This window comes from Mandrillus leucophaeus, unplaced genomic scaffold (assembly GCF_000951045.1).
Source record: "Mandrillus leucophaeus isolate KB7577 unplaced genomic scaffold, Mleu.le_1.0 Scaffold247, whole genome shotgun sequence".
NCBI lineage: Eukaryota > Metazoa > Chordata > Mammalia > Primates > Cercopithecidae > Mandrillus > Mandrillus leucophaeus.
The window spans coordinates 3158593-3184195 of record NW_012102554.1 but is presented as its reverse complement, the minus strand read 5'-3'; the positions used below and the strand labels follow the sequence as shown (position 1 = coordinate 3184195).

Genomic DNA, 25603 nt, shown 5'->3' with positions numbered 1-25603 from the left:
GCTTTTGCGGTGTTCGTCAAGATAGTCACAGTGCCTCCTATTTATTTAGTTGAATAAACTATGTGATTGCATTTTAGTGTTGCTTTTTTCATTCGCACCTTCTCTTGATTAGGATCTCTATTTCACCTAATACCTGATTTCTTATTTTCAATTAAATGTAGTTTTTCTAACAGTTTTTAGGAATCTCTGCAATTGTAGAAACAAATTCCGTAATTTGTAAATCGCTGTTTCCTCAAAATTACAACTGATGTTACTCAGTTAAGTTACCCCTGCAGACTAGTTTTTCATCATTTTGCACATATTCTTAGTTCTTGTTGTTTTATATTTTCTCTAAACTCTATTCCTAGTCTTCGTAATCTCTAGTGCAGCCCAACACTGTTGGGCTTAGACAGGAAGTATGACAGATCCACTTCTGCAAACGGAACTTGAACTAGATTATCGTAAGTCAGTGCTATTATGGCCTTCAGGCACTACAAGACCTTTGAGGCTAAGTGCAACCAAATCAGGCATGACAGGCTTATTCTGTATACAGTTGCCAGTGCACTGCTGACGGTGTGCTATATTAGAAACAGTTCTGGACTAGATATGGAGACCAGGATGTCGTGTCATTGCCTCATATATAAGATACAATGATGATAACACAAGTGTCATGCATCCCAAAGTTGCTGGTTGGAATATGAGATGGTGGACGTGAAAGTGGTTAGTACATGTGGAAAGCACTCTGGAAAAGTTCTGTTCATTCTGTCTGGAGTAATGCTGGTAGAAGGAGCAATAGGGAGAAAGGCGTCAGAGAAAGTATATGTAACCAGATCTAGTAAGTTACAGGGCTGATAGTAGATGAAAGATGTCTTGTTACTTTGGGTGGCCAAGGTGGGTGGATCACCTGAGGTCAAGAGCAAAAAATGGTAAAGCAATGAGATGAGACAAGCCTGGCCAATGTGATGAAACGCCGTCTCTACTAAAAATACAAAAATTAGCCAGGCATGGTCGCATATGCCTGCAATCCCAGCTACTCGGGAGACAGAAGTACAAGAATCGCTTGAACCCAGGAGACGGAGGCTGCAGTGAACCGAGATTGCAGCACTGCACTCCAGCCTGGGCGACAGAGTGTGACTTCGTCTCAAAAAAAAAAGATGTCGTGTTATGTTTACATCTTATAAAGCAGAATACTAGTATAATGTGACAGTAATATTCCACAATTATAGTTTTTTATTGCAACTGATATTTCTAACTACAACAAACTGAGACATCAGTTAGTAGACTTTATCTTTTTAAAGGTCGCAGCGTTTTCAGTATGTTCTGCATAGTGATAATAAATGTAACTTTTGTAGGTGACACAATCATCTTTTGCCATATTTTCACAATTTTGAGAAAAGTCAGCACCATTCTAGTTTTTCCTCTAAATTTTGTGTTAACGTTTATTTTATTTTATTTAGTTTTTTTTTTGAGATGCGCTCTTGCTGTGTCGCCCAGGCTGGAATGCAATGGCACGATCCCCGCTCACTGCAACCTTTGCCTCCCAGGTTCAAGCGATTCTCCTGCCTCAGCCTCCCTGATCACTGGGATTACAGGCCAGTGCCACCACTCCCGGCTAATTTTTGTATTTTTAGTAGAGATGGGGTTTCACCATGTTGGCCAGGCTGGTCTTGAACTCCTGACGTCAGGTGATCCATCCGCCTCAGGCTCCCAAAGTGTTGGGATTACAGGTGTGGGCCACCACGCCCGACTTGTGTTAACATTTCTGATAGAGCATCTCATTTCATTGTTTAAAAACTATATACCCTCCAGGGAGCAATGAGAAGCACAGATCTAGGATTTTTTCAAGGATGTTTGGTGATCTAAACGTACAGGCTGTTCGGTAAAAAGTGAACATGAGTGTTTAGGATGAAACCTTTTTGTTTAAATGGAGAAGTGAAAGGCTTGCCTGGGCATTTCCATATGCCTACTGTAATTGATTTCAGCATAAACGGTTGTTACTGGCACCTATTGCAGCAGCAGTGTTAAAGTATGTATAGTAAAATCACCACGTATAATTGTGTTATAATTAAACAGTTCTAATGTGATCTTAAAAAAAAAATTGTAGAGACAGATCTCACTATGTGGCCCAGCTAGGCTTGAACTTCTGGGCTTAAACCATCTTCCCACCTTGTCCTCCCAAGGTGTTAGGATTACAGGAGTGAGCCACTGAGCCTGGCCTAAATGTGATCTTAACATTTAATTTTTGCTTATGTTGCTAAACTGCCTGGGAAAAGCTTCTTCATCTTGATTGGATTTATCAGTACTCCTCCCCCTTGAAGCGATGTCAGAAGGAATCAATTGTCTCTTTGATTTTTAACCTAAGATAAACAACTGCTTTGATTTTATCTTTATGACTGCAACAGGTGAGTGGCATAAGTAAGGATATACCACCACTACCAAGAGTCAGTCTACTGAGAAATCAAGTTATTCCTGTGCCAACAGGTTATTTTAACAAATATCATCTTAAAGTGTTATTTCCCATTCTAATTTACTAAAAAAATATGAACAAGAAATGGGAAGCAACACAGTTAACCTGTGAGTCAGCAGTATCCTGATTTGCTTCAAAGTGGTTGTGGTTATATTAACTCCTTTCTTGTTTGTTTCCTGTTCTTAACAGCTGCTTGATGATAAAGTGCTTCCAAGAAACAGTAGTCTCTCAATTGTTTAAATTGTTTTGATCTACCTAGTGTACTTTTCCCCTAAAATTCATGATGAAATGGTAGAGTAAATCTATCTATATCTCTTTCCCCATGTTCAGTTTAGATAATTGATTATCCTCAAACTAAATATCCATGTCTATCTGCTGAGGTATTAACACATGATTCAATATGATACTAAGGTAAAAATGGAATAAATAGGCTGAGATAGCTGAAAAACTTGGGCTGTCTTTCAAGGAGCTATTTGATTTTTGTTGTTGTTGTTGTTTGTTTGGTTTTTTGAGACAAGAGTCTTCCTTTGTCGCCCAGACTGGAGTGCAGTGGTGCAATCTCAGCTCACTGCAACCTCCGCCTCCAGGGTTCAAGCGATTCTCCTGCCTCAGACTCCCTGGTAGCTAGGATTACAGTCATTGCGCCACCATGCCTGGCTGAATTTTTGTATTTTTACTTTTTACTTTTTCAAGCAAATAAGTTGGTGTTGAAAAGTCAGCATCTACCACTTTTTTTCTGTGCTAACAAGTGTATCATCAAACATTGAAACCTTTTGGGAATGTTTAAAACCTTCTCTTGAGTATAAGTAAAAATTCAAACTGGGCAGAGAGGCTTCCAGTCTTGGCAGAGATACAAATTTAGTTTACCTTGTGAAATCTAACACTTTAGGACATTTCCATTGTAATTTTGTTGTTAAAGAACATAAGGCTTTTTTCTATATGACTTTTTGCATCTTTTGAATGTTGACATAGCAGGCAAGACAGCTGTAGAACATGACTGCATATTCCTTTTAGAAGACTGGTTGATGTGAATGACTGGCATAATTGATTTTATTTAATAAATATCTTTTAAAGTCATAGTATAGTTTTGAAAATTAAATGGTGTAGAAGGACTTACTATGAAAAGTGTTGGTCATTTTCTCCATTTCACCCTCTTTCGTCTTCTGCTGATTTTGCTCTGTCACCCAGGCTGGAGTTGCAATGGTGTGACCTCAGCTCGCTGCAACCTCCACCTCCCAGGTTCAAGCGATTCTCCTGCCTCAGCCTCCCAAGTAGCTGGGATTACAGGCGCCTGCCACCACACCCGGCTAATGTTTTTGTGTTTTTAGTAGAGATGGGGTATCACCATGTTGGCCAGGCTGGTTTTAAACTCCTGACCTCAAGTGATCCGCCCACCTTGGCCTCCCAAAGTGCTAGGATTACAGGCATGAGCCACTGCTCCCAGCCTGGTGTCAACCACTTTTAACTTTATTTTTAGTACTGTTAGTGATGCTCTGTATCTCTTAAATATGTTACTGCAAAAAAAAAAAAAAAAAAGAAAAGAAAAGATGTTACTGCTATTTATTAAATAATTTTAGACGTCTATTGACTTGAATGTAAATGAACTAAATACTCATGTATACCTCTTTCCTTCTATAGTTTTCACTGTTTTGTTGCGTTGTTAATTGGTTGATCTTTCCCTTACCTAAACTTCTGTTTCTTACTCCAGCACCAGAGGTAGTATCTCTGGATTCTCACTTTTGAAATGAGGATATTGGCACTCACATAATTCCTTGGAAAAGCTAAGACTAAAGTTCATGGCATATGTTAAAATATGTAGTTGCATAAAAAGACATTCACCAAGTTCAGTGTTTGAAAACATACGCCAAGCTATATGAGAAGGACATAGTATAGATAAGAAACAAATCAAAAGATAGCATAGTTCATTTACAGGACAAGTTAATAGACTTCTTTAAGTGGCTCGGGAATTGTGGCATCAAATTGTTGAGAAGAAAATGTAAAAGCACACTAGTTGACTCTGCTGAATCATGAGTTTAGATATTATTTATATACTATTGTTTAGAATCAACCTCTATCCAAGGGACAGAAAATTTAATTATGAATCTGTAATAAAGAACATTTTTCTTACCCCACTTCAAATTTTTAATATAATCCATAGTATGAAATATATTTTAAATCATAACCTGAGATACTATACATGCAACTGAAAACAAGTATTTTCACCGAACAGTATCCTTACTATAAACAGTACTTAACTTTACCAGAATATGTTTGGTCCGAATATTCTCTTTTCTTAAAAAAAAAAAAAAAATTGCAACCCCGTAAATGAATTCATGACCAGACCACTGTACTAAACATCATGTATGAACTAATATGTAAGATTATTGCGCCTTTTTGGTGGATAAAAAGTAAAGTAGAAATTAAGTTAAACACTTTTCTCTCTTCATAGGACATTGGCTCTCTGGATTATCAAGAATTTGTAGTTGACATTGAATCCAGGCTGAGGATGGAAGGTGTGGAACTTAAAGAAGAATGGCAAGATGAAGATTTTCCAATGTGAGCAATGCTTTTAAATGAAAACAATTTTAGAGTAAAACTGCAGAATTTCTTTATTGAGATGTTATTTTTTTTACTTTTTATGTTTTGAGAAGGAGTCTTGCTGTGTCACCCAGGCTGGAGTGCAGTGGCACGATCTCAGCTCACTGCAACCTCCGCCTCCTGAATTCAAACAATTTCTTCTGCCTCAGCCTCCTGAGTAGCTGGGACTACAGGTGTGCGCCACCACACCCGGCTAATTTTTGTATTTTTAGTAGAGACGGGGTTTCACCATATTGGCCAGGCTGGTCTCAAGCCTCTGACCTCGTGATCTGCCTGCCTTGGCCTCCCAGAGTGCTGGGATTACAGGTGTGAGCCACCGCACCCGGCCAAAGTTTCTTTTCAACAGTTAGATTGACTCTCTTGTATCTTCCTTTCCAACCAAATAGATATATAGTCTTGTGTAATCTTTCATTTTTGTTTTGGTCGTTTAAGTTTCCAAATTTTTGCTTTTATAATAAAGTGTTTTAATGTGGTTTTTTTTTTTTTTTTTTTCCTTTAAGCAAAGTCTGAGGGATTCCTCAGAGAAGGAGGTCTTTAGTTGTCTTTTAAATTTTTCTTTAATTTTGTGGCCAGGTGCGGTGGCTCACACATGTAACCCCAGCACTCTGGGAGGCCGAGGTGGGCAGATCGCTTGAGGCCAGGAGTTTGAGACCAACGTGGCCAACATGGTGAAACCCCATCTCTACTAAAAATGCAAAAAATTAGCCAGGCTTGGTGGCGCGTGCCTGTAGTCCCAGCTGCTTAGGAGGCAGAGGCACAAGAATTGCCTGAACCTGGGAGGCAGAGGTTGCAGTGAGCTGAGGTCGCACCACTGCACTCCAGCTTGGGTAACAGAGCAAGGCTCTGTCTCAAAAAAAAATAATAATAATTTTGTGGATCCCCCCCAGCCCCCTCCCCCCAAAAAAACCTTACTAAGTAAATTATTAAGGGTTTTCTAGCTCATTTGGCCAGCCACCTTCACATGTTTGCATTTGTATTTACAATTATATTGGCACCAGGTAGGCTGATGAAAAAGAACAAAGGCAGACCTTATATTTAAATAGTGCTTCCATGCCATAGTGGGCAGAAGACATCCTAGTGCATAATCAGGTGCCTTAGCAGTTGGATAGCTTAGCAGTTGGACAGCTGATAGGAGACCTGAGTCACTGTTGCATATGGTGGTGATAATAAATATAAGAATGCTGATCTCAGAAGAATTGAACCATCGTCACTGTAGTCTTATTGTGAGTAAAAATTGAGCTTCATACATTGCATCATACATCACATTATACTTGTGCATTTCAGTCATATTTATTTAAAATTGTTACATGTTTTATAATAAGAGCTGTGCATAAGGAATTTATATCTACTTTTATGTGTTACTTATATGTAATAAGTGTATAAGTCAGCTCTGATAGTCAGAATTTTTACTTTGAAAGTGTAGCCAGGCATAGCAGCTAACTCCTATAATACTAGTGTTTTGGGAGGCCAAGGCAGAAGGATTGCTTGAGACCATCCTGGGCAACATAGCAATATCTGGTCTCTACAAAAAAAAACTTTAAAAATTAGCTGGGCGTGTTGATGTGCCACTGTAGTCCTAGCTAGTCAGAAGACTGAGACTTTATCTTACACACTGCTAGGCTGGGCACAGTGGCTCATGCCTGTAATCCTAACACTTAGGGAGGTCAAGGCAGGAGAATCGTTTGAGCCCAAAAGTTTGAAGCCAGCCTGGGCAACATAGCAAGACCCTGTCTCTACTAAAAATTAGCCAAGCGTGGTGACATGCACCTGTAGTCCCAGATACTCAGGAGGATCTCTTGAGCCCAGGAGTTAAGGCTGCAGTAAGCCATGATTGTGCCATTGTACTCCAGCCTAGGTGACAGAGCAAGACACTGTCTCAAAAACGACAACAACACTGCTTTATTCCATTTTCCAAATACTTATTTCTATAAGCTGTATGTTTAATAGATTGAAATTCAAAAAAAATTCTTTCTTAATTTCTGGATTAAAAAGTATACCTGTGTCTTCTAGACCTTTACCAGAAGATGATAGTATTGAAGCAGATATATTAGCTATAACTGGACCAGAGGACCAGCCTGGTAAGAGCTTGCCACTTATTTTCAATTAAATTATGGACTTTGTGTTATTTTTTAAAACATGTTTCTTTGTCCAAAAAAAAAAAAAACTTGAGTTTTTATTCCATCATAGAAGTCAAAGTATAAGTTGAACATTGAGGAAACCTTTTTTAGAATACTTTAAAAAATTCCAAAAACATATGCTTGGTTTTTGGAAAGTTTTACAGTAAAGGGGTGGAGGAGATCATTTTTAGTGGTAAGAGGTATCTATAAGGTCTGCCTCTATTTAAAAGACATTGATGCTTTATTGATCTCTTGCCAACGATGTAGAAACAGCAATGATCAGAATAAAAATTTTGTGAATAGGTGCTTTGAAGTTATGTTTAATTAATATTATTTTTCCCAAGAATGAAGTAGTTAAAATTTTTCTTATTCAACTTGAGCATCTAAGCATTCATTGTTACGTATCTTTTTCTTTATTTTCCAATTCCAGGCTCACTAGAAGTTAATGGAAATAAAGTGAGAAAGAAACTAATGGCTCCAGACATTAGCCTGACACTGGATCCTAGTGATGGCTCTGTATTGTCAGATGATTTGGATGAAAGTGGGGAGATTGACTTAGATGGCTTAGACACACCATCAGAGAATAGTAATGAGTTTGAGTGGGAAGGTAAATGTTTCACTGTTTTTAATCTGATCTTTTTTAATGTATTAAGGGATTTTGTTTGAAATATGTCATTCTTTCTAAAGTTCATATATTTGTTACTAAGATACAAAATTCTGCTAACACTTGAATATTCTCAAGGACTTCAAAACTCTGTATATGGTAGATTACACCAGTGGCTTTTTTCACTTCTTATTTGCCCAGCGCTGTCATGTTTTTTCATAGTTGTTTCAAAAATATTTCTTGATACTTATGGCATGCTCTCTTTTAGTCAATCAAGAAACTTTGGAAGAGACATATAGTGAACAGTTTGTGGGAAGGGAGTTCTGAAAGGAGGCGTTTGCCTTTGGCTTTTTAAGTAGGCTTGCCTGACATTACTCTACTTTGTGAAATGACCAACTTAAATTAATGTATACTTTTAGCCCCCAAACCTAGTATTCCTTGTTATTTGTAATTCAAAGGAATTGTGCTGTGTTTTACTTTGCATGCTTTCTTTAATTAGAAAATTGTTTACAGTATCTTATATATAGTTGTTATAATTTTTATATATGTTTTTTCATCTTGAAAATGATTTTTTTTTCAAAGTAATGTTTAGCATTCAGTATTTTACTGTAATAAAGTGTGATGTGCTATAATTTTGGTTTCTTTTTTCTTCCCTGTTTTACTGGTTCAATAAACAGTCCAGTAATAAGCAATACTTTATATAAAGTTACTGAAATAGTTTTGTGCCTATGTGTTTTGTCTCTTCTTTCTTTAATGCTGCTGTAGTCATTTCCTGGAAGGATATTTTCCGTTAACAGCTTTGTCTTGGAAACAACTAACATACAGTAGGTTTCCCCCTCCCCCCATCTTTTGGTAAGGACTATAATACTGAAATTTTGAAAATTATTACTACATTAAAAATCAGCTAAACTGCAATCTCAAAACATAAATTACACTTAATCATTGGTGCTTATGCTTTGGCTAATGCTAATTTAAATAGACTTCTGCATGTATACTTCAAAATATTATACATACATTTCTGCTTTATAAAACTGATCAAATGAGAAGTGATCACTGAGTAGTTAACCACTTCGTATCTGGTATTACAGTTAATTTATGTGCTCAGCAACAACAAAATTGGCTCCCAGATAGCTACTTGAAGTAACCTATAGTCATAACTGCCAGGGAGAATATTGTCACGAGTTGAATCTGGAAAGGCATTATAAGGCCCATGTACTAAGATTTTGAGGACTCTATGAATTATATTTTCTGAACTTGTGGATATACATTGCACTATGATTAGGTGGTTTTTGCTAAATTGGGCAATAAAAAAAGTTAACCATGATTTCCAAAGACGTAAAATGGCCTCATGTTAAGAATAAGCCTTTTCCTGCATTATGGAAGAGATATTTAAAATTGCACAGATGGTATAATGAAAATTCTCTGTAAAATCTAGATAGTAAAGTGGTTAACGTATAATTTGATTTTTGTTGTATAACAATTGGTGATTGAAAAACTTTTTATTTTGACAGATGATCTTCCAAAACCCAAGACTACTGAAGTAATTAGGAAAGGCTCAATTGCTGAATACACAGCAGCAGAGGAAAAAGAAGATGGACGACGCTGGCGTATGTTCAGGATTGGAGAACAGGACCACAGAGTTGATATGAAGGCAATTGAACCCTATAAAAAAGTTATCAGCCATGGGGGTAAGAGTTACTGAACATTTTTCAGATTGTTTAATGTGGTATCAGAATTCTAAATACTTTTAGAAACTCTGCCTAGAGATATTATGTAATTTTGAAAGAATAATAAGCATTTATCATATCATTTTAGAAACATGATAGATTTGAAGTAAAAGAAGAAAAGTACCATTTTTTTTTCTTTTTGCTTTTGAGATGGAGTCTCGCTCTGTGGCCCAGGCTGGAGTGCAGTGGCGTGATCTTGGCTCACTGCAAGCTCCGCCTCCTGGGTTCACACCGTTCTCCTGCCTCAGCCTCCCGCGTAGCTGGGACTACAAGTGCCCACCACCAAGCCCAGCTAATTTTTTTGTATTTTTAGTAGAGGCGAGTTTTCACCGTGTTAGCCAGGCTGGTCTTGATCTCCTGACTTTGTGATCCTCCCGCCTCAGCCTCCCAAAGTGCTGGGATTACAGGCGTGAGCCACTGCGCCCAGCCAAAAGTACCATTTAAAAATGATTATATAACTACAGTAAGTTGAAAAAGTACAAAAGAATTTGTAGTGAAAACTGTCAGGTTGGGCATGGTGGCTCAGGTCTGTAATCCCAGCAATTTGGGAGGCTGAGGCAGGAGGATTACTTGAGCCCCGGGGTTTAAGACCAGCCTGGGCAACACAGACCTTGTCTCCACCAAAAAAAAAAAAAAAAAAAAGCCAGGAATGGTGGTGTACGCCTGTAGTCTCAGCTACTTAGGAGGCTGGGGTGGGAGGAGAGAGAGCTCGAGCTTGGGAAGTTGAGGCTTCAGTGAGCCGTGATCATGCCACTCCACTCCAGTTTTTTGTTTTGTTTTGTTTTGTTTTTTGTTTTTTGACCCTGTCTCAAAATTTTAAAAAGAAATTTTTTTTTAGCTGTCTCTAGGCTACCCAAAACTGGGACTGTACTTTCTCCATAATTTATAAACAGTGAAATGCCCTGATCTTAAGTGTACAATTCAATGAGTTTTGACAAATGCCCATATAACTGTATATTCCCATATATATAACCCACACCCCTAAACATATAGAACATTTTCATTGTCCCAGAATAATTCTTTAATACCCCTGCCCAATGAATACTCACCTCGGTAGCCACTGTCATATCTACCGCCTGATTAGTTTTACCTGTTCTAGAATTTCATATATAGTAACTGAAATCATCCTGTGCACTCTTTTGTTTACTTTTCAGTATGAAGTTTTTGAGATTCATCCATGTTGTTGATGTATCCACAGTACATTCCTTCTTATTGGGGAGTAGTTTTCCATTGCATGGATAAACCATAATTTGCTTATCCATTCTTTTTTTTTTTGATGTGCATGTGAGTTGTTTCCAGCTTGGGCTATTATAAACAAAACCGCTTTGAGCATTCTTTTAGAAGTCATTTATGGATATAAGTAAAACTTGGACTTTTTTTGGTTTTTGAGATGGACTCTTGCTCATCACCCAGGCTGGAGTGCGGTGGCGTGATCTTAGCTCGCTGCAACTTCTGCCTCCCTGGTTCAAGGGATTCTCCTGCTTCAGCCTCCCGAGTAGCTGGGATTACAGGCGTATGCCACCACACGAGCTAATTTTTTATATTTTTAGTAGAGAAAGTGTTTCACCGTATTAGCCAGTATGGTCTTGATCACCTGACCTCATGATTTGCCCACCTCAGCCTCCCAAAGTGCTGGGATTACAGGCTTGAGCCCCTGTGCCCAGCCCTAAAACTTAGACTTTTTAACCTTAACTCTTAATGTGCCTTAAAATCCTGAACAAATTTTTTTTTTCCTTTTTTTTATTTTTTTGTTTTGTTTTGTTTTTTGAGACGGAGTCTCGCTCTGTCACCCAGGCTGGAGTGCAGTGGCGCAATCTTGGCTCACTGCAACCTCTGCCTCCTAGGCTCAAGCGATACACCAGCCTCAGCCTGCCAAGTAGGTGGGACTGCAGGCACACACCACCATGCCCGGCTAATTTTTGTATTTTTAGTAGAGACGGGGTTTCACCATATTGGCCAGGCCGGTCTTGAACTCCTGACCTTGTGATCCACCCGCCTCAGCCTCCCAAATTGCCTGGATTACAGGCATGAGCCACAGCGCCCAGCCCAAATTATTTTTTAATAGAGAACTCATTCACTCCACATTTTTATAGAGTACCCACTTTCCATACTTATGGGATATACAAAAATACAAGGCTTAAGTCCCTTCCCTTAAGAAACAGGAAAAGCTATAAAAGTTTAAGTTATAAATCCTGTGAATCTAACAGTACCATATATAGAAGTTTACCTAGGCACATTGTAAATAGTGCTAGAATGTTAGTGGCAAGTCAGAACACAACTCACTGTAGAGCATGTCACACTACCTTAAATCCTCCTAACACAGGACAGAGCGGCACATGGGTCAAGCAGATTGATTTTTTTTCGGAGTCATTTCCACTTAATTTACCACTTACTTTAATGCCAGATGCATTCCCCTGCTTATTTCTACAGTCTTCATTCATCTGAAAGCAAATCACATGAATATTTGTAGTTGCATTCTTCTGCCTAATTTAATCATACTCAGATGAAGAAAATGGCATAATCTGGATCAGGAAGTCTACAGACGTATATTATTCAACTAGTTCACTGGAATCAAATTATAAGGCCTGATTTATGGCTTCAATCTCTTCTTTCAGAAATAGCACTTTTTTATAGGGGAAAATAAGACCACCTTATCTTATTGCATTATCACACTTAATATATTTTGTGACTGAGTGATTAAGAAAGGTAGTGAAGATTCTGATGTTCTTGAAATGTTCAAATCTTTTCAAATGCAAATTTGTAAACAATAGAAATGAAGGTTAAAGCAGAAGTATTTGCTACTAAATATGGGCTTAATATCTAAAGAAAGCAGTTGAAATATATGTATTTTAGCGCTGTTTTCCATTACTGAAAATTATGTCAGAGATGTAATTTAGTTTTTGGTTTTCTTTTTTTTTTTTTTGAGACCCAAGTCTTGCTCTGTTGCCCTGGCTGGAATGCAGTGGGACAGTCTTGGCTCACTGCAGCCTCCGCCTCCCAGGTTCGAGTGATTCTCCTGCCTCAGCCTCCTGAGTAACTGGGACTACAGGTGCACACCACACCCAGCTAATTTTTTATATTTTTAGTAGAGACGGGGTTTCACCATGTTGGCCAGGCTGGTCTCAAAACTCCTGGCCTCAAGTGATCTGCCCACCTCGGCCTCCAAAAGTGCTGGATTTACAAGCATGAGCTGCCGCGCCCGACCTAATTTAGTTTTAATGTCCTAAATTCTACAAAATGCTAGCATTTTGAAATATAAAACTTACCTTTTAAAAATCACTCACTTATGGCTCTGGTGATGTGGCTTATGCCTAGCGCTTTGGGAGGCCAAAGGAGGAGCATTACTTAAGGCCAAGAGTTCACGACCAGTTTGAGCAACACAGTGAAACCCTATGTCTACAAAAAAATGTTTAAAAAGTTAACCAGGTGTGTTTGTGTGTGCTGTATCCCCAGCTCCTCTGGATGCTGTGAAGTGGGAAGATCCCTTGAGCCCAGAAGTTCAAGGTTGCATGAGCTGTGATTGTGCCACTGCACTCCATCCTGGGCAACAGAGCAAGATACTATCTTTTAAAAAAAATTTTTAAATTAAAAAGCACCCACTTTGCCGGACACGGTGGCTCACGCCTGTAATCCCGGCACTTTGGGAGGCAAATCACGAGGTCAGGAGTTCGAGACCAGTCTGGCCAATGTAGTGAAACACCGTCTATACTAAAAATACACAAAAAATTAGCCGGGCAGGGGGGCGTGCGCCCGTAATCCCAGCTACTTGGGAGGCTGAGGCAGGAGAATCACGTGAACCCAGGAGGCAGAGGTTGCAGTAAGCCAAGATCGCACCACTGCACTCCAGCCTGGGCAACAGAATGAGACTCCATCTAAAAAAAAAAAAAATTACACCCACTTTAACCATAAGCATAATATAAATAAATAAAAATACATTGCAGATGCTGTGTTGTGTCTGTATTGGGTTATATCACTATATTTGTCTACTTGATAACATAGGGCTGGCTTTTTAAATATGCTAATTTAAGTGGTCTTGGGTTTTTTTTGGATTTTTTTTGTGACCACCGACCTTTTTAAATTTTACTGTTCTCTTTTAGGGAAGAAATAAAAATTCTATATAAGACCATATAAGATTTACAAAACATACATTTAATACAGAAGTTTGTGAAAAGTAAACTCTTATTTATAATTTACCAATCATACAGATGTCTTCTAAAAATGCATAAGAGTAAAATCATGTGGTGATACTGTCTTTGGTTTCTTTTTTAGGATATTATGGGGATGGATTAAATGCCATTGTTGTGTTTGCTGTCTGTTTCATGCCTGAAAGTAGTCAACCTAACTATAGATACCTGATGGACAATCTCTTTAAGTAAGTATACATTTAACAAAAACATTTGGACAGAATTTTGAGCTAATTAGATCTACACCTTAAGAAACTTAACCTTCGTAAAAATTATAAATATCCCAGTTCTTTGGGAGACTGAGATGGGCAGATCACTTGAGTCCAGGAGTTGGAGACCAGCCTAGGCAACATGACAAAGCCCTTTGTCTACACAATCAAAAAATTAGCCAGGCATGGTAGTATGGGCCTGTAGCCCCACCTACTCAGGAGGCTGAGGTGGGAGTATCACCTGAGCCCATGAGGTCAAAGCTGCAGTGAACTGTGATTTTGCCACTGCACTCTAGCCTGAGTGACAGAGTAAGACCCTGTCTCAGAAAAATAAATATCCCGTATCTTTTCAAGTGCAAGTTTGTGAACAACAGAATGAAGGTTAAAGTAAAAGTATTTGTTACTAGGTACAGGACTAGATGAGTCCTTATTCTTCGATGTGATGAAACAATAGTTTTCCAATTCAAGAGAAAAATTGTCATTTTAAAATGGGGAAATATATCTCAGATTATTTGTTCCAACTTGGTTTTGTTTTGTTTTGAGATGGAGTTTCACTCTGTCACCCAGGCTGAAGTGCAGTGGTACAACTACGGCTCCCTGCAGCCTTGGCCTCACGGGCTCAAGGCATCCTCCTACCTCGGTCTCCCTAGTGGCTAGGACTACAGGCACATGTCACCATATCCTGCTGACTTTTTAATTTTTGGTAGAGACAGGGTCTCACTGTGTTGTCAGGGTTGATCTCAAACTCCTGGGCTCAAGTAAGCCACCATGCCTTACCTGTCCCAACTGTTTTATTTTACATTTGCAGGCACATTAAGCGTAAAGAAGTGATTTTTCTCTCAAAATCATGTGGCTAAATTACATTTACCCCTAGAAGGCCAATATAACTGAGCTGAATCAGTTCTTTTTCCACAAGGTCATTCTATTTGTCAGGTTAGTGGTGTTTTTAAAAACCGTATTGTGGAAAGTTTCAAACATACACAGGGCTAAAGAGAAGTATATCAGATCTTCATGTATCAGTCACTTCAACAATTATCTATTTATACTTTGTTCCCACTTCTAACCCCCAGTATATAATTTTAAAGCAAATCCCAGAAGCAAATCATCTAGAAACATTTCAGTATACATCTCTAAAAAATAACTTTTTAAAATAATCATAATACAAGCTAATGCAGTTTGAGCATTTTCATTGTAGGAGAGAGGAGGGAATTGTATAATTGTATAATTTAGAGAACCTAGTTCAGTTATGCACAGTGATTTTTAAGGCTTAAACTTAATTTGTTTTTTACAGATATGTTATTGGCACTTTGGAGCTATTAGTAGCAGAAAACTACATGATAGTTTATTTAAATGGTGCAACAACTCGAAGAAAAATGCCCAGTCTGGGATGGCTCAGGAAATGTTATCAGCAAATTGATAGAAGGTAATACACATACAAGTTGAAAGCTAGTCTGATAAATTTTTATAATGGCTTTAGTAGATCAAACTTTGTTTTCTGTTGCCTTTTTTTTTTTTTTTTTTTGGGCTGGGTTTTTTTCTTTTCCCTGGCTGGAGTGAAGTGGCATGATCTCGGCTCACTGCAACCTCTGCCTCCTGGGTTCAACCAATTCTCCTGCCTCAGCCTCCCAAGTAGCTGGGATTACAGACATGCACCACCACGCCCAGCTAATTTTGTATTTTTAGTAGAGATGGGGTTTCTCCATGTTGGTCAGGCTGGTCTCGAACTCCTGACCTCAGGTGATCCTCCTGCCTCGGCCTCCCAAAGTGCTGGGATTACAGGTATGAGCCACAACACCCGGCCTTCAGTTGCTATTTTAAAACACCATTTATTTTTTAAATTTTATTTATTAATTTCATGGCAGGTTTCTATTTTCTAAAGATAGCATTTTAGAATATTGTGAGGTAAATCAATTTTGATTTTTCTATAAAGAATAACCTTAATTCTTCTAACTTACAAAGTAGCTCTATATTTCTCCTTATTTATAAGGAGAAATTGAACACTTTCTCCTTATTTATAAGGTGCAATTTTCTCCCCATTGAACACTTTCCTACTATTTACATCTTGGGAAAGGATGGAGAATGTAGTGTGTTTCCTATTTTATTACATTCTGAGGTTTGCCTAATTTATAGTGCTTAGGATGTTTTATGTTTTTGTTTTTGTTTTGTTTTGAGACAGGGTCTCACTCTGTCACCTAGGCTGGAGTGCAGTGGTGCAATCTCTGCTCACTGTAGCGGCAACCTTCCAGGCTCAGGTGATTCTCCCACCTCAGCCTCCCAGGTAGCTGGGACTACAGGCTTGTGCCACCACACCCAGCTAATTTTTGTATTTTTTGTGGAGACAGTGTTTCAGCATGTTGCCCAGGCTGGTTCTCGAACTCCTGGACTAACGCGATCCACCTGCCTCGGCCTCCCAAAGTGCTAGGATTACAGGCATGAGACACAGTGCTCAGTCTTTATGTTTCTTAATGACGCTTGTTTAGTTGTAAAAGTCTTTCTTTGGAACAAGCTTTTGAAGCGTATTGTCTTGGGAGTTAGTCATTAGTACTTAATGGAAGGAATGTGATCTTCCAATTGGTTTGATCTTGCCATGGCTAATTTAAATCAAGTCTAAATTTGACATTGGCTAGCTCTTGTGATTATATATGTATCTCACTTTATGTGTGAAATATGCATAATACAATAAGTTTGTATTTAGTCATTTAAAAAGAAGAGCTCTAGGATAATACCTTTAATATTTAATCAAAACTTTAAATTCCTTGAGAATAGGAGTTAGATCTGATTTGTTTTTGTTCCTGTGGTCATCTTCTCCACTCACACTTCTCTGCCTGCACAGTGCTTTTCGTGATTTTGAAGAACTTAGCACCAGTTTCTCCCTAGTCTTGGAAAATGAGGATAGTTTACTTTTACATTCAGGATGGCCTCTTTCCCTGGTTGACAGAGTCCTGAAGACAAGTGAATGTGTATGCTAGGAGACATTTAATAACAGGCTATACTATGGACATAAATTTGGCCAAATAAAGTAAAGTTCATTTCATAGCAGTAGGAGGGACCATCAGAATTCAAGAATCCTTTTTCTTGTCTACAGGGGTATCATACCTAAATGAAAACTCCTGGGTGAGATTTTTCAACTGTTATTTTGTATAAAGTTGCACATATTTATTGATGTCTTGACTTTTAGCATTAGAATTTATAGAGATTTTTAATTTTCTTTGTGTATGTGTGTTTTTTTGTTTTGTTTTGTTTTTTTATTAACTCCAGGTTACGGAAAAATCTAAAATCCCTAATCATTGTACATCCTTCTTGGTTTATCAGAACACTTCTGGCTGTTACAAGACCATTTATTAGGTAATTTTTGAGAGCCATTGACTTTAATTTTATTTTAACTTTTTTTTCATTTATTTTTAGTTAACACATAATAACTATACATATTTATGGGATACAGAGCTATATTTTGATATGTGTATACATTGTATAATGATCAAACCAGGGTGATTAGCACATACATCACCTCAGACATTTATCATCTTTTTGTGTTTTGAACATTCAAAATGACATGAGTTTTTAAAAAAAAATTCTTACATTTGTATATAAGAAATTTTTGTATCTTGTAAACATTGTATCCATTGTATTTGTCAGAAATATGGAGGTAATTATTTTTATTTTCTTCCATAGCTCAAAATTCAGCCAAAAAATTAGATACGTCTTTAATTTGGCAGAACTAGCAGAGCTTGTCCCCATGGAATATGTTGGCATACCAGAATGCATAAAACAGTATGTTTTGTTTTATTTCCTTAATTGTATTGGATCTTAATATTTTGATGTGCAACGGATAATACTTTTCAATACTCATTCTTTATGTATTTTATAACTGTGTGTGTGTGTGTGTGTGTGTGTGTGTGTGTGTGTGTGTGTAACAAAGAAAAAGAGGAAGAAGCCACTTCCCACACCGTCCCCATAAGTTAGCATTTTTTTCAGGCTGTCAATTGAAGAACTAGGATAAATTATTTCTGGTTGTGATTCATGTTATACTTTTTAGACTGGTTATAATCTAAGAGATGATTTTTCTGATTGATCAGTACTAAAGAACATTCTCCAGACTTGAACATGGTGCTCAACAAATTTGAGTAAACTCATCATGAATATTATTATTGAATAATTATGTTGCTAAATAAATAAAAATATTTAAATCATTATAACCTTAATGTTTTCCAGTGACTGAAATTTTGTTCTGATTATCAGATGCACATTCTTCCATGTAACTTCTTGGAGTTGATAGAAGGCTGTTAACATAAATACCTGAGTATTACAATGCATGTGGAAAAGTTTCTTTGTTCCGCTCACATGAGGTTTTACTCTATTTAATGTGTGAAAGTCAGATTTATTAAGTCAGTTTTTACTTTCTACATCATGTATTAAATGTTTTTCGTTTTACTGGAAAATGTAAATAGGTTTAAGTACCTTTTTTCAAGTTTTTATTCATTTTCATAACATGTATATTTACTGAAATAACTCTTCCCTACAAAGGTATGAAGAAGAAAAGTTTAAAAAGAAACAAAAAAGGTATATGCACACCTTGACTGGGTTGCATCTAGACTAGTCCATTTGCATTGCAGACTAACTCTTCCTTATTGGTTGGTTAGCTTGTAGACAAAGATAATAGCATTTGTAAATATAAACGTACCCAACTTCCAAATACAGGGTGAACCCAGAGTTCCTAAGGCTGAATATGACTTGGATTCACCCTGTTTTATTGCCATATGTGATGCCAGTTAAGACTTAAAGACCACGGACCCTTCTCTCTCCTGCTTAGTCTAAGTACTAATGGTGAAACCACAGAAATTACTAAAAATGGTATTTGGAACACCAAATAAAAGACTTCAGTTGTTTCACCATTTTCTTTAAATGGCTAACTTGTGCTTTTGAAATATTTTTGCAGACTTTTTAAAAGCTATCCATTTATTTCCCTGGGGTTGATTATTATATTTGCAATGCATATATTCTTTGGCTAACCAACATTGATTTCCTTTTATGCTTAAATTAAATGGCTTGCTAACCAGTCAAATTCTACATGTGATAAAATACCTAAAATCTCAGTGTCCCATTTAACAGTTAAACACTCTGCTTTCTATTTTAAATTTAATTTTGAACACTTCTGCTTTGAGCATAACAAACTATTATCTATTGATACCTTGACATAGATGGTGAAAGAAGGCAAGGGTATAAAATACTTACAATTTTATATAATAATTTAGAAAAATGTAGAATTTGGATCTAGTTTGTTAGATCTTTAAAATATTGGCAATTAAATTAGCAAAACATAGTTTAATGCAATCTTAAGAGTTATGGTGAGAGATTTATATGTAATTATCTTGACCATTCTAAGGAGCCAACTGTAACTAACTGGAACATTCTTAACTTTGAACACATTTTGTTTCTGTTGATGAGTGAGAATTCAGTAGGCCTTGTGATAGAATCAGTTTTACACTTCTATATGACACTTCACAGTTTAACCAACACTTTAACATAAATGTAGACAGTGATTTTAGATCATGCTGATTTCTCATTCCTTTCTAGGCATTACTGTGCATCCAACAGACACGTGACTGAAATTAAAAATATGATTTGTAATTGTAGAATATTTTGAAGCCAGCCACTTCATAGATTTCACAGTGAATTGCCTTTGTTGATAAAATGTGCTGTATTAAGCCTTTTTTTAAAAAAGTTTTTAATACTGTAAAGTAATTTAGACATCAGAAAAAAATACGGAATTTGTACTTTAAATGTATTGTTTGAAACCGGTCACTATTTTATCTTGAGTTTTTTTTACTTGTGTTTAACCATAAATACAATTATTACATGTATCTTTCATAAACTTTGTGGTTTCTGTAGTTTTTTTAGTCTTAAAAAATAATAAATTTTTGTCAATCTGAAAAGGATAAAATTTAATTTTTAAATTAAATTTAGATAGGCATGTTTTGTTTTGAGATGGAGTTTTGCTCTTGTCACCCAGGTGGGAGTGCAATGGCCCAATCTCAGCTAACTGCAATCTCTGCCTCCTGGGTTCAAGCGATTCTCCTGGCTCTGCCTCCCAAGTAGCTGGGATTACAGCCTCCCACCACCACGCCTGACTAATTTTTGCATTTTTAGTAGAGACCAGGTTTCACTATGTTGGCCAGGATGGTCTCGAACTCCTGATCTCAGGTGATCTGCCCACCTTGGCCTCCCAAAGTGCTGGGATTACAGGCGTCAGCCACCACACCCAGCCTAAACCAAACTTTACAGAGGCTAGGTACAAGGGAGCTTATTTAAGGTGACAACTCCATGATATGATAAGTACTGGTGCTAAGGAAAATACGAAACTATGAGTCCGTATGGCAGGTTTTTGGGGAGCAGGGGAAGAAGGGGTAAAACCATTTTCTTGAAGGGCATGTGGGGAAGAGGGTTGAAGAAATGTTGACAACAGTGAGATCCAATGTCCCCAGTGATAGAAAAAGGATAGCAGTTTTAAATGTTTCTTTCAAACAACTGGATGCAAGTGTGGCCATGCAGATACAGATTGTTAAAATGTTTCAGGGGAGTTTAAAAATAATTATGAAATTAGTTGGTAAGGAAATTTCAGATGTTAAGAGGATTTGATATGTTTTGCATGCCTTATCAGAAATATGTACATTCCAAATTTTTTATAACTATTTAAAATATTTTAAAATGTTACTTTGGCTTTACCACAGACCAGGGCTTTTAGGTCTGTTTTACTAATATTCAGGTGGACATAGTAATGGGTGATAAGAATAAAAACATATGAAAAATATTTTTCTATATCTAATACCAGATTGTTTTAAAGGTCCCTGCATCAGTTATTCAGACCACTACAAATGTAATAGTAATAGACTGTTATCTTTGAAAGGTTGTAATTATTATGTGGTAATTATGTAATCCTTCTAATCCCCACATGTCTAAATTTTGATATGACTGATGTCCAGCCCACCACTAAATAAATAAGTTTTTTGATGGGTTTTTGTTTTGTTTTGTTTTGTTTTGTTTTTTGAGACCAGGTCTTCTCTGTCACCCAGGCTGGAGTGCAGTGGTGCAGTCTCGGCTCACTGCTGCCTCCGTCTCCAGGGCTCAAGCAGTCCTTCCGAGTAGCTGGGACTACAGGTGCACGCTGCCACACCTGGCTAATTTTTATTTTTTGTAGAGACAGAGTTTTGCCATGTTGCCCAGGCTGGTCTCGAACTCCTGGTCAAGTAGTCCGCCCGCCTCGGCCTTCCAAAGTGCTGGGATTACAGGTGTGAGCCACTGTGCCCAGCCAATAATTAATTTATATTTAGATATTTTTGAATGTTAAATTCTTAAGGCTTCATACTGTCAAAACAAATTTAAGGCATTCACAGACTGGACTGTGTACCAATAAGTTTTGGAGAATAATTACGGGTTCTATAAGGATGCATTTTTTTATCACTGGATTTTAAAATATTGATTGATCAATTGGTGGCGTTCGTGGCACTTTCATATTTTAGTTAACAGAATCATTTTTGAGGGAGTTGTTTTTCCTGCCAGTTTCTTACCACCTGGATCCTCACCACAGCCAAGTTACCGGTCAAGATTTTAATACGCCATGTAACTTGAACTTCTAAGGAAGTTTATATGCATTTGTATGTAAAGTATTTTATAATCTTTAAAGAAACAACAGTCACATTTCTTGCCAGAGTCCCCCTGCCTTTAAAAATTCTCTTTTCTGGTTGGGGAAATGATGTCTGGTAACTGTTTTTACTACGTCTGCTTCTTTGCAAAGCTTCGTCTTTAACAGAGTAATATTCTATGCTAAAATAGTCATTATTTTTAGAAAGAAAATTGTTCAGCTGCTGGTTTCTCATTATATATATTCTTCATTAAACAGAGTTGATCAAGAGCTTAATGGAAAACAAGATGAACCGAAAAGTGAACAGTAAGTTTGGCACCTAGTCCAAACAAGACTGAAGAATGTGCTGATGGAGCAGTGCTGTTTTTGCATTCATAATGCATTTATTGGCCCATATTTTTATGTAACCTGTTACAAAACCGACTTGACTTTTTCATAATGGACTTTTGTATTATACAAGGGACTGTTCACTGCTGTATTGGTTTGCAAATCTCTTGAATTTAGCTCTTTAATAGCTAACTGTATTATTATTTTATATTTTGTATTGCTAAATAGCAGAGAACTACACTATATAAAGCAGTTTTTGCATTTGTTTATTGAATGATGCATCTTCCGTGAAATATTTATATGCATAAATGGCAAGGGAAAGATAATATATATTTTTATGTTATTGAGCAATATTTTTTAATGTGTACCTGTCTTATGGAAGAAATATGCAGGTAAATAAGACCATGATTTTGTAAAGTACATATTAGAATTTTTGTTTTTGTAAATTGTTAAATACATTTCCTGAGTAACTTAGAAAATTAAGTTTCTCATAAGGCAACAGACGGTTAAACTGATTCTCATGAATTGAATACCCAAAGATCATGTATATAATCGAAGTGTACCATCCCAAGATTTTTTTCTTATTTAACATATATTGTTTCATAATTCAGCAAGTACAAATGCAAGTGCATTGCACACTTTTTCCTTTTTAAACTTAAAGACAAGTCAAAAAGCCATTTTTAGAACTAGAGGATTTAAGAGGCTAGGAATTGGGGTTTGTGTATATGTATATATGGGACATTTTATCTTCTGGCCCAAAGTCAGAACTTTATAAAAATCTTGAGTTTGTTCACTAATGTGAAATAAGCTATGTGTCCAGGGTATTGCTCCCCTGAGTGTGTGTGAGTGCTGAGTAGTACTGCAGAGAATGTGATGAGTTATTCACTGTCACAACTTTTTCTATAGAAAACAGGGGCTGCTTTTTAAACTGCTCTCACTATGGGCACTTTACCAAAATACTTCCATATCAATTATTTGAACTCAGTAGTTGTTTGACCTAGTTAGATCTGGTGTTTATTCAAGTTTCTATGAAATCATGTTTGACAATACTGTAAATTAGGTTAATTTTGTAAGTCTGAGAGAGCATCATTATATTGTGCTGTTTTGGATAACACATTTGTTACAAGCATTTAAACTGTTTCATTTGGTAAGTACCTTTACATTGAAATAAATTGTGTTTGTGCCTCCAAACAGAAAGTTTAATTACCGACAAAATTATTTCTAAAACAACAGATTGATCTAATACTGTGTCTCATACTTGAAAGACTCATATACAGCTGATAAGCATACTACCTGCCAAATTTGAAGGTCATGGCTACTCTTCAACCCTTCCTGTAAGGTATTTTGCAAAACAGTGGTCTAGGGTAGGAAAATTGAAGTGGATGTGAGCTAACTTTTTAGGATTTATTCTATCCTAGATTGAACACACATGTGGCTGTTACCATTCTCATGTACTTATAAGCCTTCTGTTACAAAAGGGAACTTTCCTATACTTTTTGTCCTCCTCAGTCCTAAACTTGGCATGCTAACTTAAAACCAGTTCTAAGAGAGAGATGCTGGAGGATTCCCAGGATGAAACATTCCTCAGCAGCCTCCTGACTTAACCTGGATCCAGCAGCTCTTGGCAGATCCTGAACTAATGTCATTATAGTGAATTGAGCCAAAACCATTATTGCTTGCTCACATCTTAGGAACACTTTTTGTTGAAGAAGCAAACTAACAATAACAAGTTAGGCATTCCTTCTGAATTTACCATATGAGGATTATGTATAAACAATTGTATTGAATTTGTCATTAGATTCTTTATTGGTAGACGATTTAACATAGTCTTTCATCTATACATCTTTATGTTGCTCAGAATGGGCTGAGGTTTTTAATAGGTGGTTTTCTACCACATTAAGTACTTGGTTCTTCAGTTTAAAAAATACGAAGAATAACTTCAACTCTTTTTTGCGTTATTTTGATTTTTGATTTTGCAGTCATTGCTCCTAACGGTAGATAAGTGTTGCAAAAGTGATGTTTTTCTGAGTTTTTTTTTTTTAAAGTAGAAGACTGTTCTGTTAACCATTAAAATTCAGAGACAACAGTGATAACACCTGGGATATAATGAAAATGAGGTGCTGTGAATCAGTAAACTAAAGGGATACCTGCTTTAACCTACACCTGAATGGAATCTGGTGTAGAGATGTACCCACAATAAATGTTTTATAAGATTTAAAATCATAACTAGTGGGTTAGAGGAAGAGCACTTACTAAGTCTGTTGTTTCTAATCTATAGCTATGCAACATTTTCCCATATTATTCCATTTTAATTTCCCATTACTGACTGAGGTGAAAGTATGTGTGATTGTACTTTTTATCTTTCTGTTGGGATCATGGATCTAATTTAACTGGCTTATTTTGATGCTTCTGTCACTAGGCTCTAAGTGCCCCTTTTTTAGTCAGAAGTTTTTCATGTGAAATAATTTGATTCTGTGTTCTGCTTGATCATACTCTTAAGCACCAAGGGAAGATGTTCTATTCACCCCACAATTTAAGCTTAACAGTCTAACTCGGAGGGAGATATGCAGAAATATGATTCTAAGTAGGGTCTAGCAGAGTCATTGGAAAGTGATAAAACTAGGAAGTAAGAGAAAGCAAACCTTTATAAAGGGATAAAGACATAACTGTCACCTAATATGCCACTGTATGTGTGTCCTTTTTTTTTTTTTTTTTTTTTTTTTTTTTTTTTTTTTTTTTGAGACAGAGTCTCACTCCATCACCCAATCTGGAGTGCAGTGGCTCACTGCAACCTCTGCCTCCTGGGTTCAAGCATTTCTCCTGCCTCAGCCTCCTGAGTAGCTGGGATTACAGGCACACGCCACCATGCCTGGCTCATTTTTGTATTTTTAGTAGAGACGGGGTTTCACCATGCTAGGCTGGTCTTGAACTCCTGACCTCGCTATCTGCCTGCCTCAGCCTCCCAAATGCTGGGATTACAGGTGTGAGCCACCGCGTCTGGCCACGTGTGTCCTTTTCATATTTCACTCTTGCTGAACATTGATTTACTCTTCCAAAATGGACATCACTAGTAAGTGCACTGAATACTGAAATATGCTGATTGGCAAGCATATATCTGTAGCTAGAATTTTTTCAACCATAATTCCAGAATTTAAAAAGGTAAGAGATCTGCTTTTTGATAGAGGCCTTTTAAAAAGACTGTATAACTTTTCTATTTGGCCATTTATGTGAATGCTCAGGGAATTTGGAAATGTGTTTTATACAGAAGTGGCTTTTTATATTTCTTAAAGTGATAAATTAGCATTAGGACATACCAGATAGAACAGGCCAGTGTCCTGATGAGGTTGGTAGAGATGTGACAGTAGGTTCATCCTTCCTTTTCCCATGTTATATGCAGAGAAGTGTTAAACTTGCTCAAGCAAACGGGAGTAGGAGATAAGCTGAAAATAGAGATTGCTACACCATTCTATTTTGTTTTCATGCCTGTTTTTTTCTCTAATCCTGTATGGACATTTGAGAAATGGACCACAAATCTGAGCGGGATAGAGTAAAAGGTATTAATGTATGTACTTACAAGTTAGGCCTATTTTGCTGTTAAAGAGTCTGTCTTGTCATAGGTCATAGGAAGTGTGTAGTTTGAGTTGCTGGGAGAAAAAGTCAAGAACTTAGACTTGAATGGGAAGGCCAACTGGTGACGGAAGTGGGGTATTATCTACTCAATGTTCTAAGCTAATACAAAAGAATTACCTGGC

General features: G+C 37.0%; 1 protein-coding gene across 1 annotated transcript in view; it reads left to right on the top strand.

Annotated features, from left to right (window-relative positions):
* The window catches only part of BNIP2 (BCL2/adenovirus E1B 19kDa interacting protein 2), a 31084-nt gene extending 8040 nt beyond the window's left edge, over positions 1–23044 (top strand). Inside the window, exons 2-10 of the mRNA XM_011983202.1 lie at positions 4896–5002; positions 7055–7122; positions 7592–7768; positions 9277–9453; positions 13762–13864; positions 15177–15308; positions 17144–17230; positions 17558–17656; positions 21783–23044. Of these exons, the coding sequence (XP_011838592.1) occupies positions 4953–5002; positions 7055–7122; positions 7592–7768; positions 9277–9453; positions 13762–13864; positions 15177–15308; positions 17144–17230; positions 17558–17656; positions 21783–21834 (945 nt within the window). The 5' untranslated portion in view covers positions 4896–4952 and the 3' untranslated portion in view covers positions 21835–23044. The remainder of the gene's footprint in view (positions 1–4895; positions 5003–7054; positions 7123–7591; positions 7769–9276; positions 9454–13761; positions 13865–15176; positions 15309–17143; positions 17231–17557; positions 17657–21782) is intronic.
* The last annotated feature ends 2559 nt before the right edge of the window (positions 23045–25603 follow it).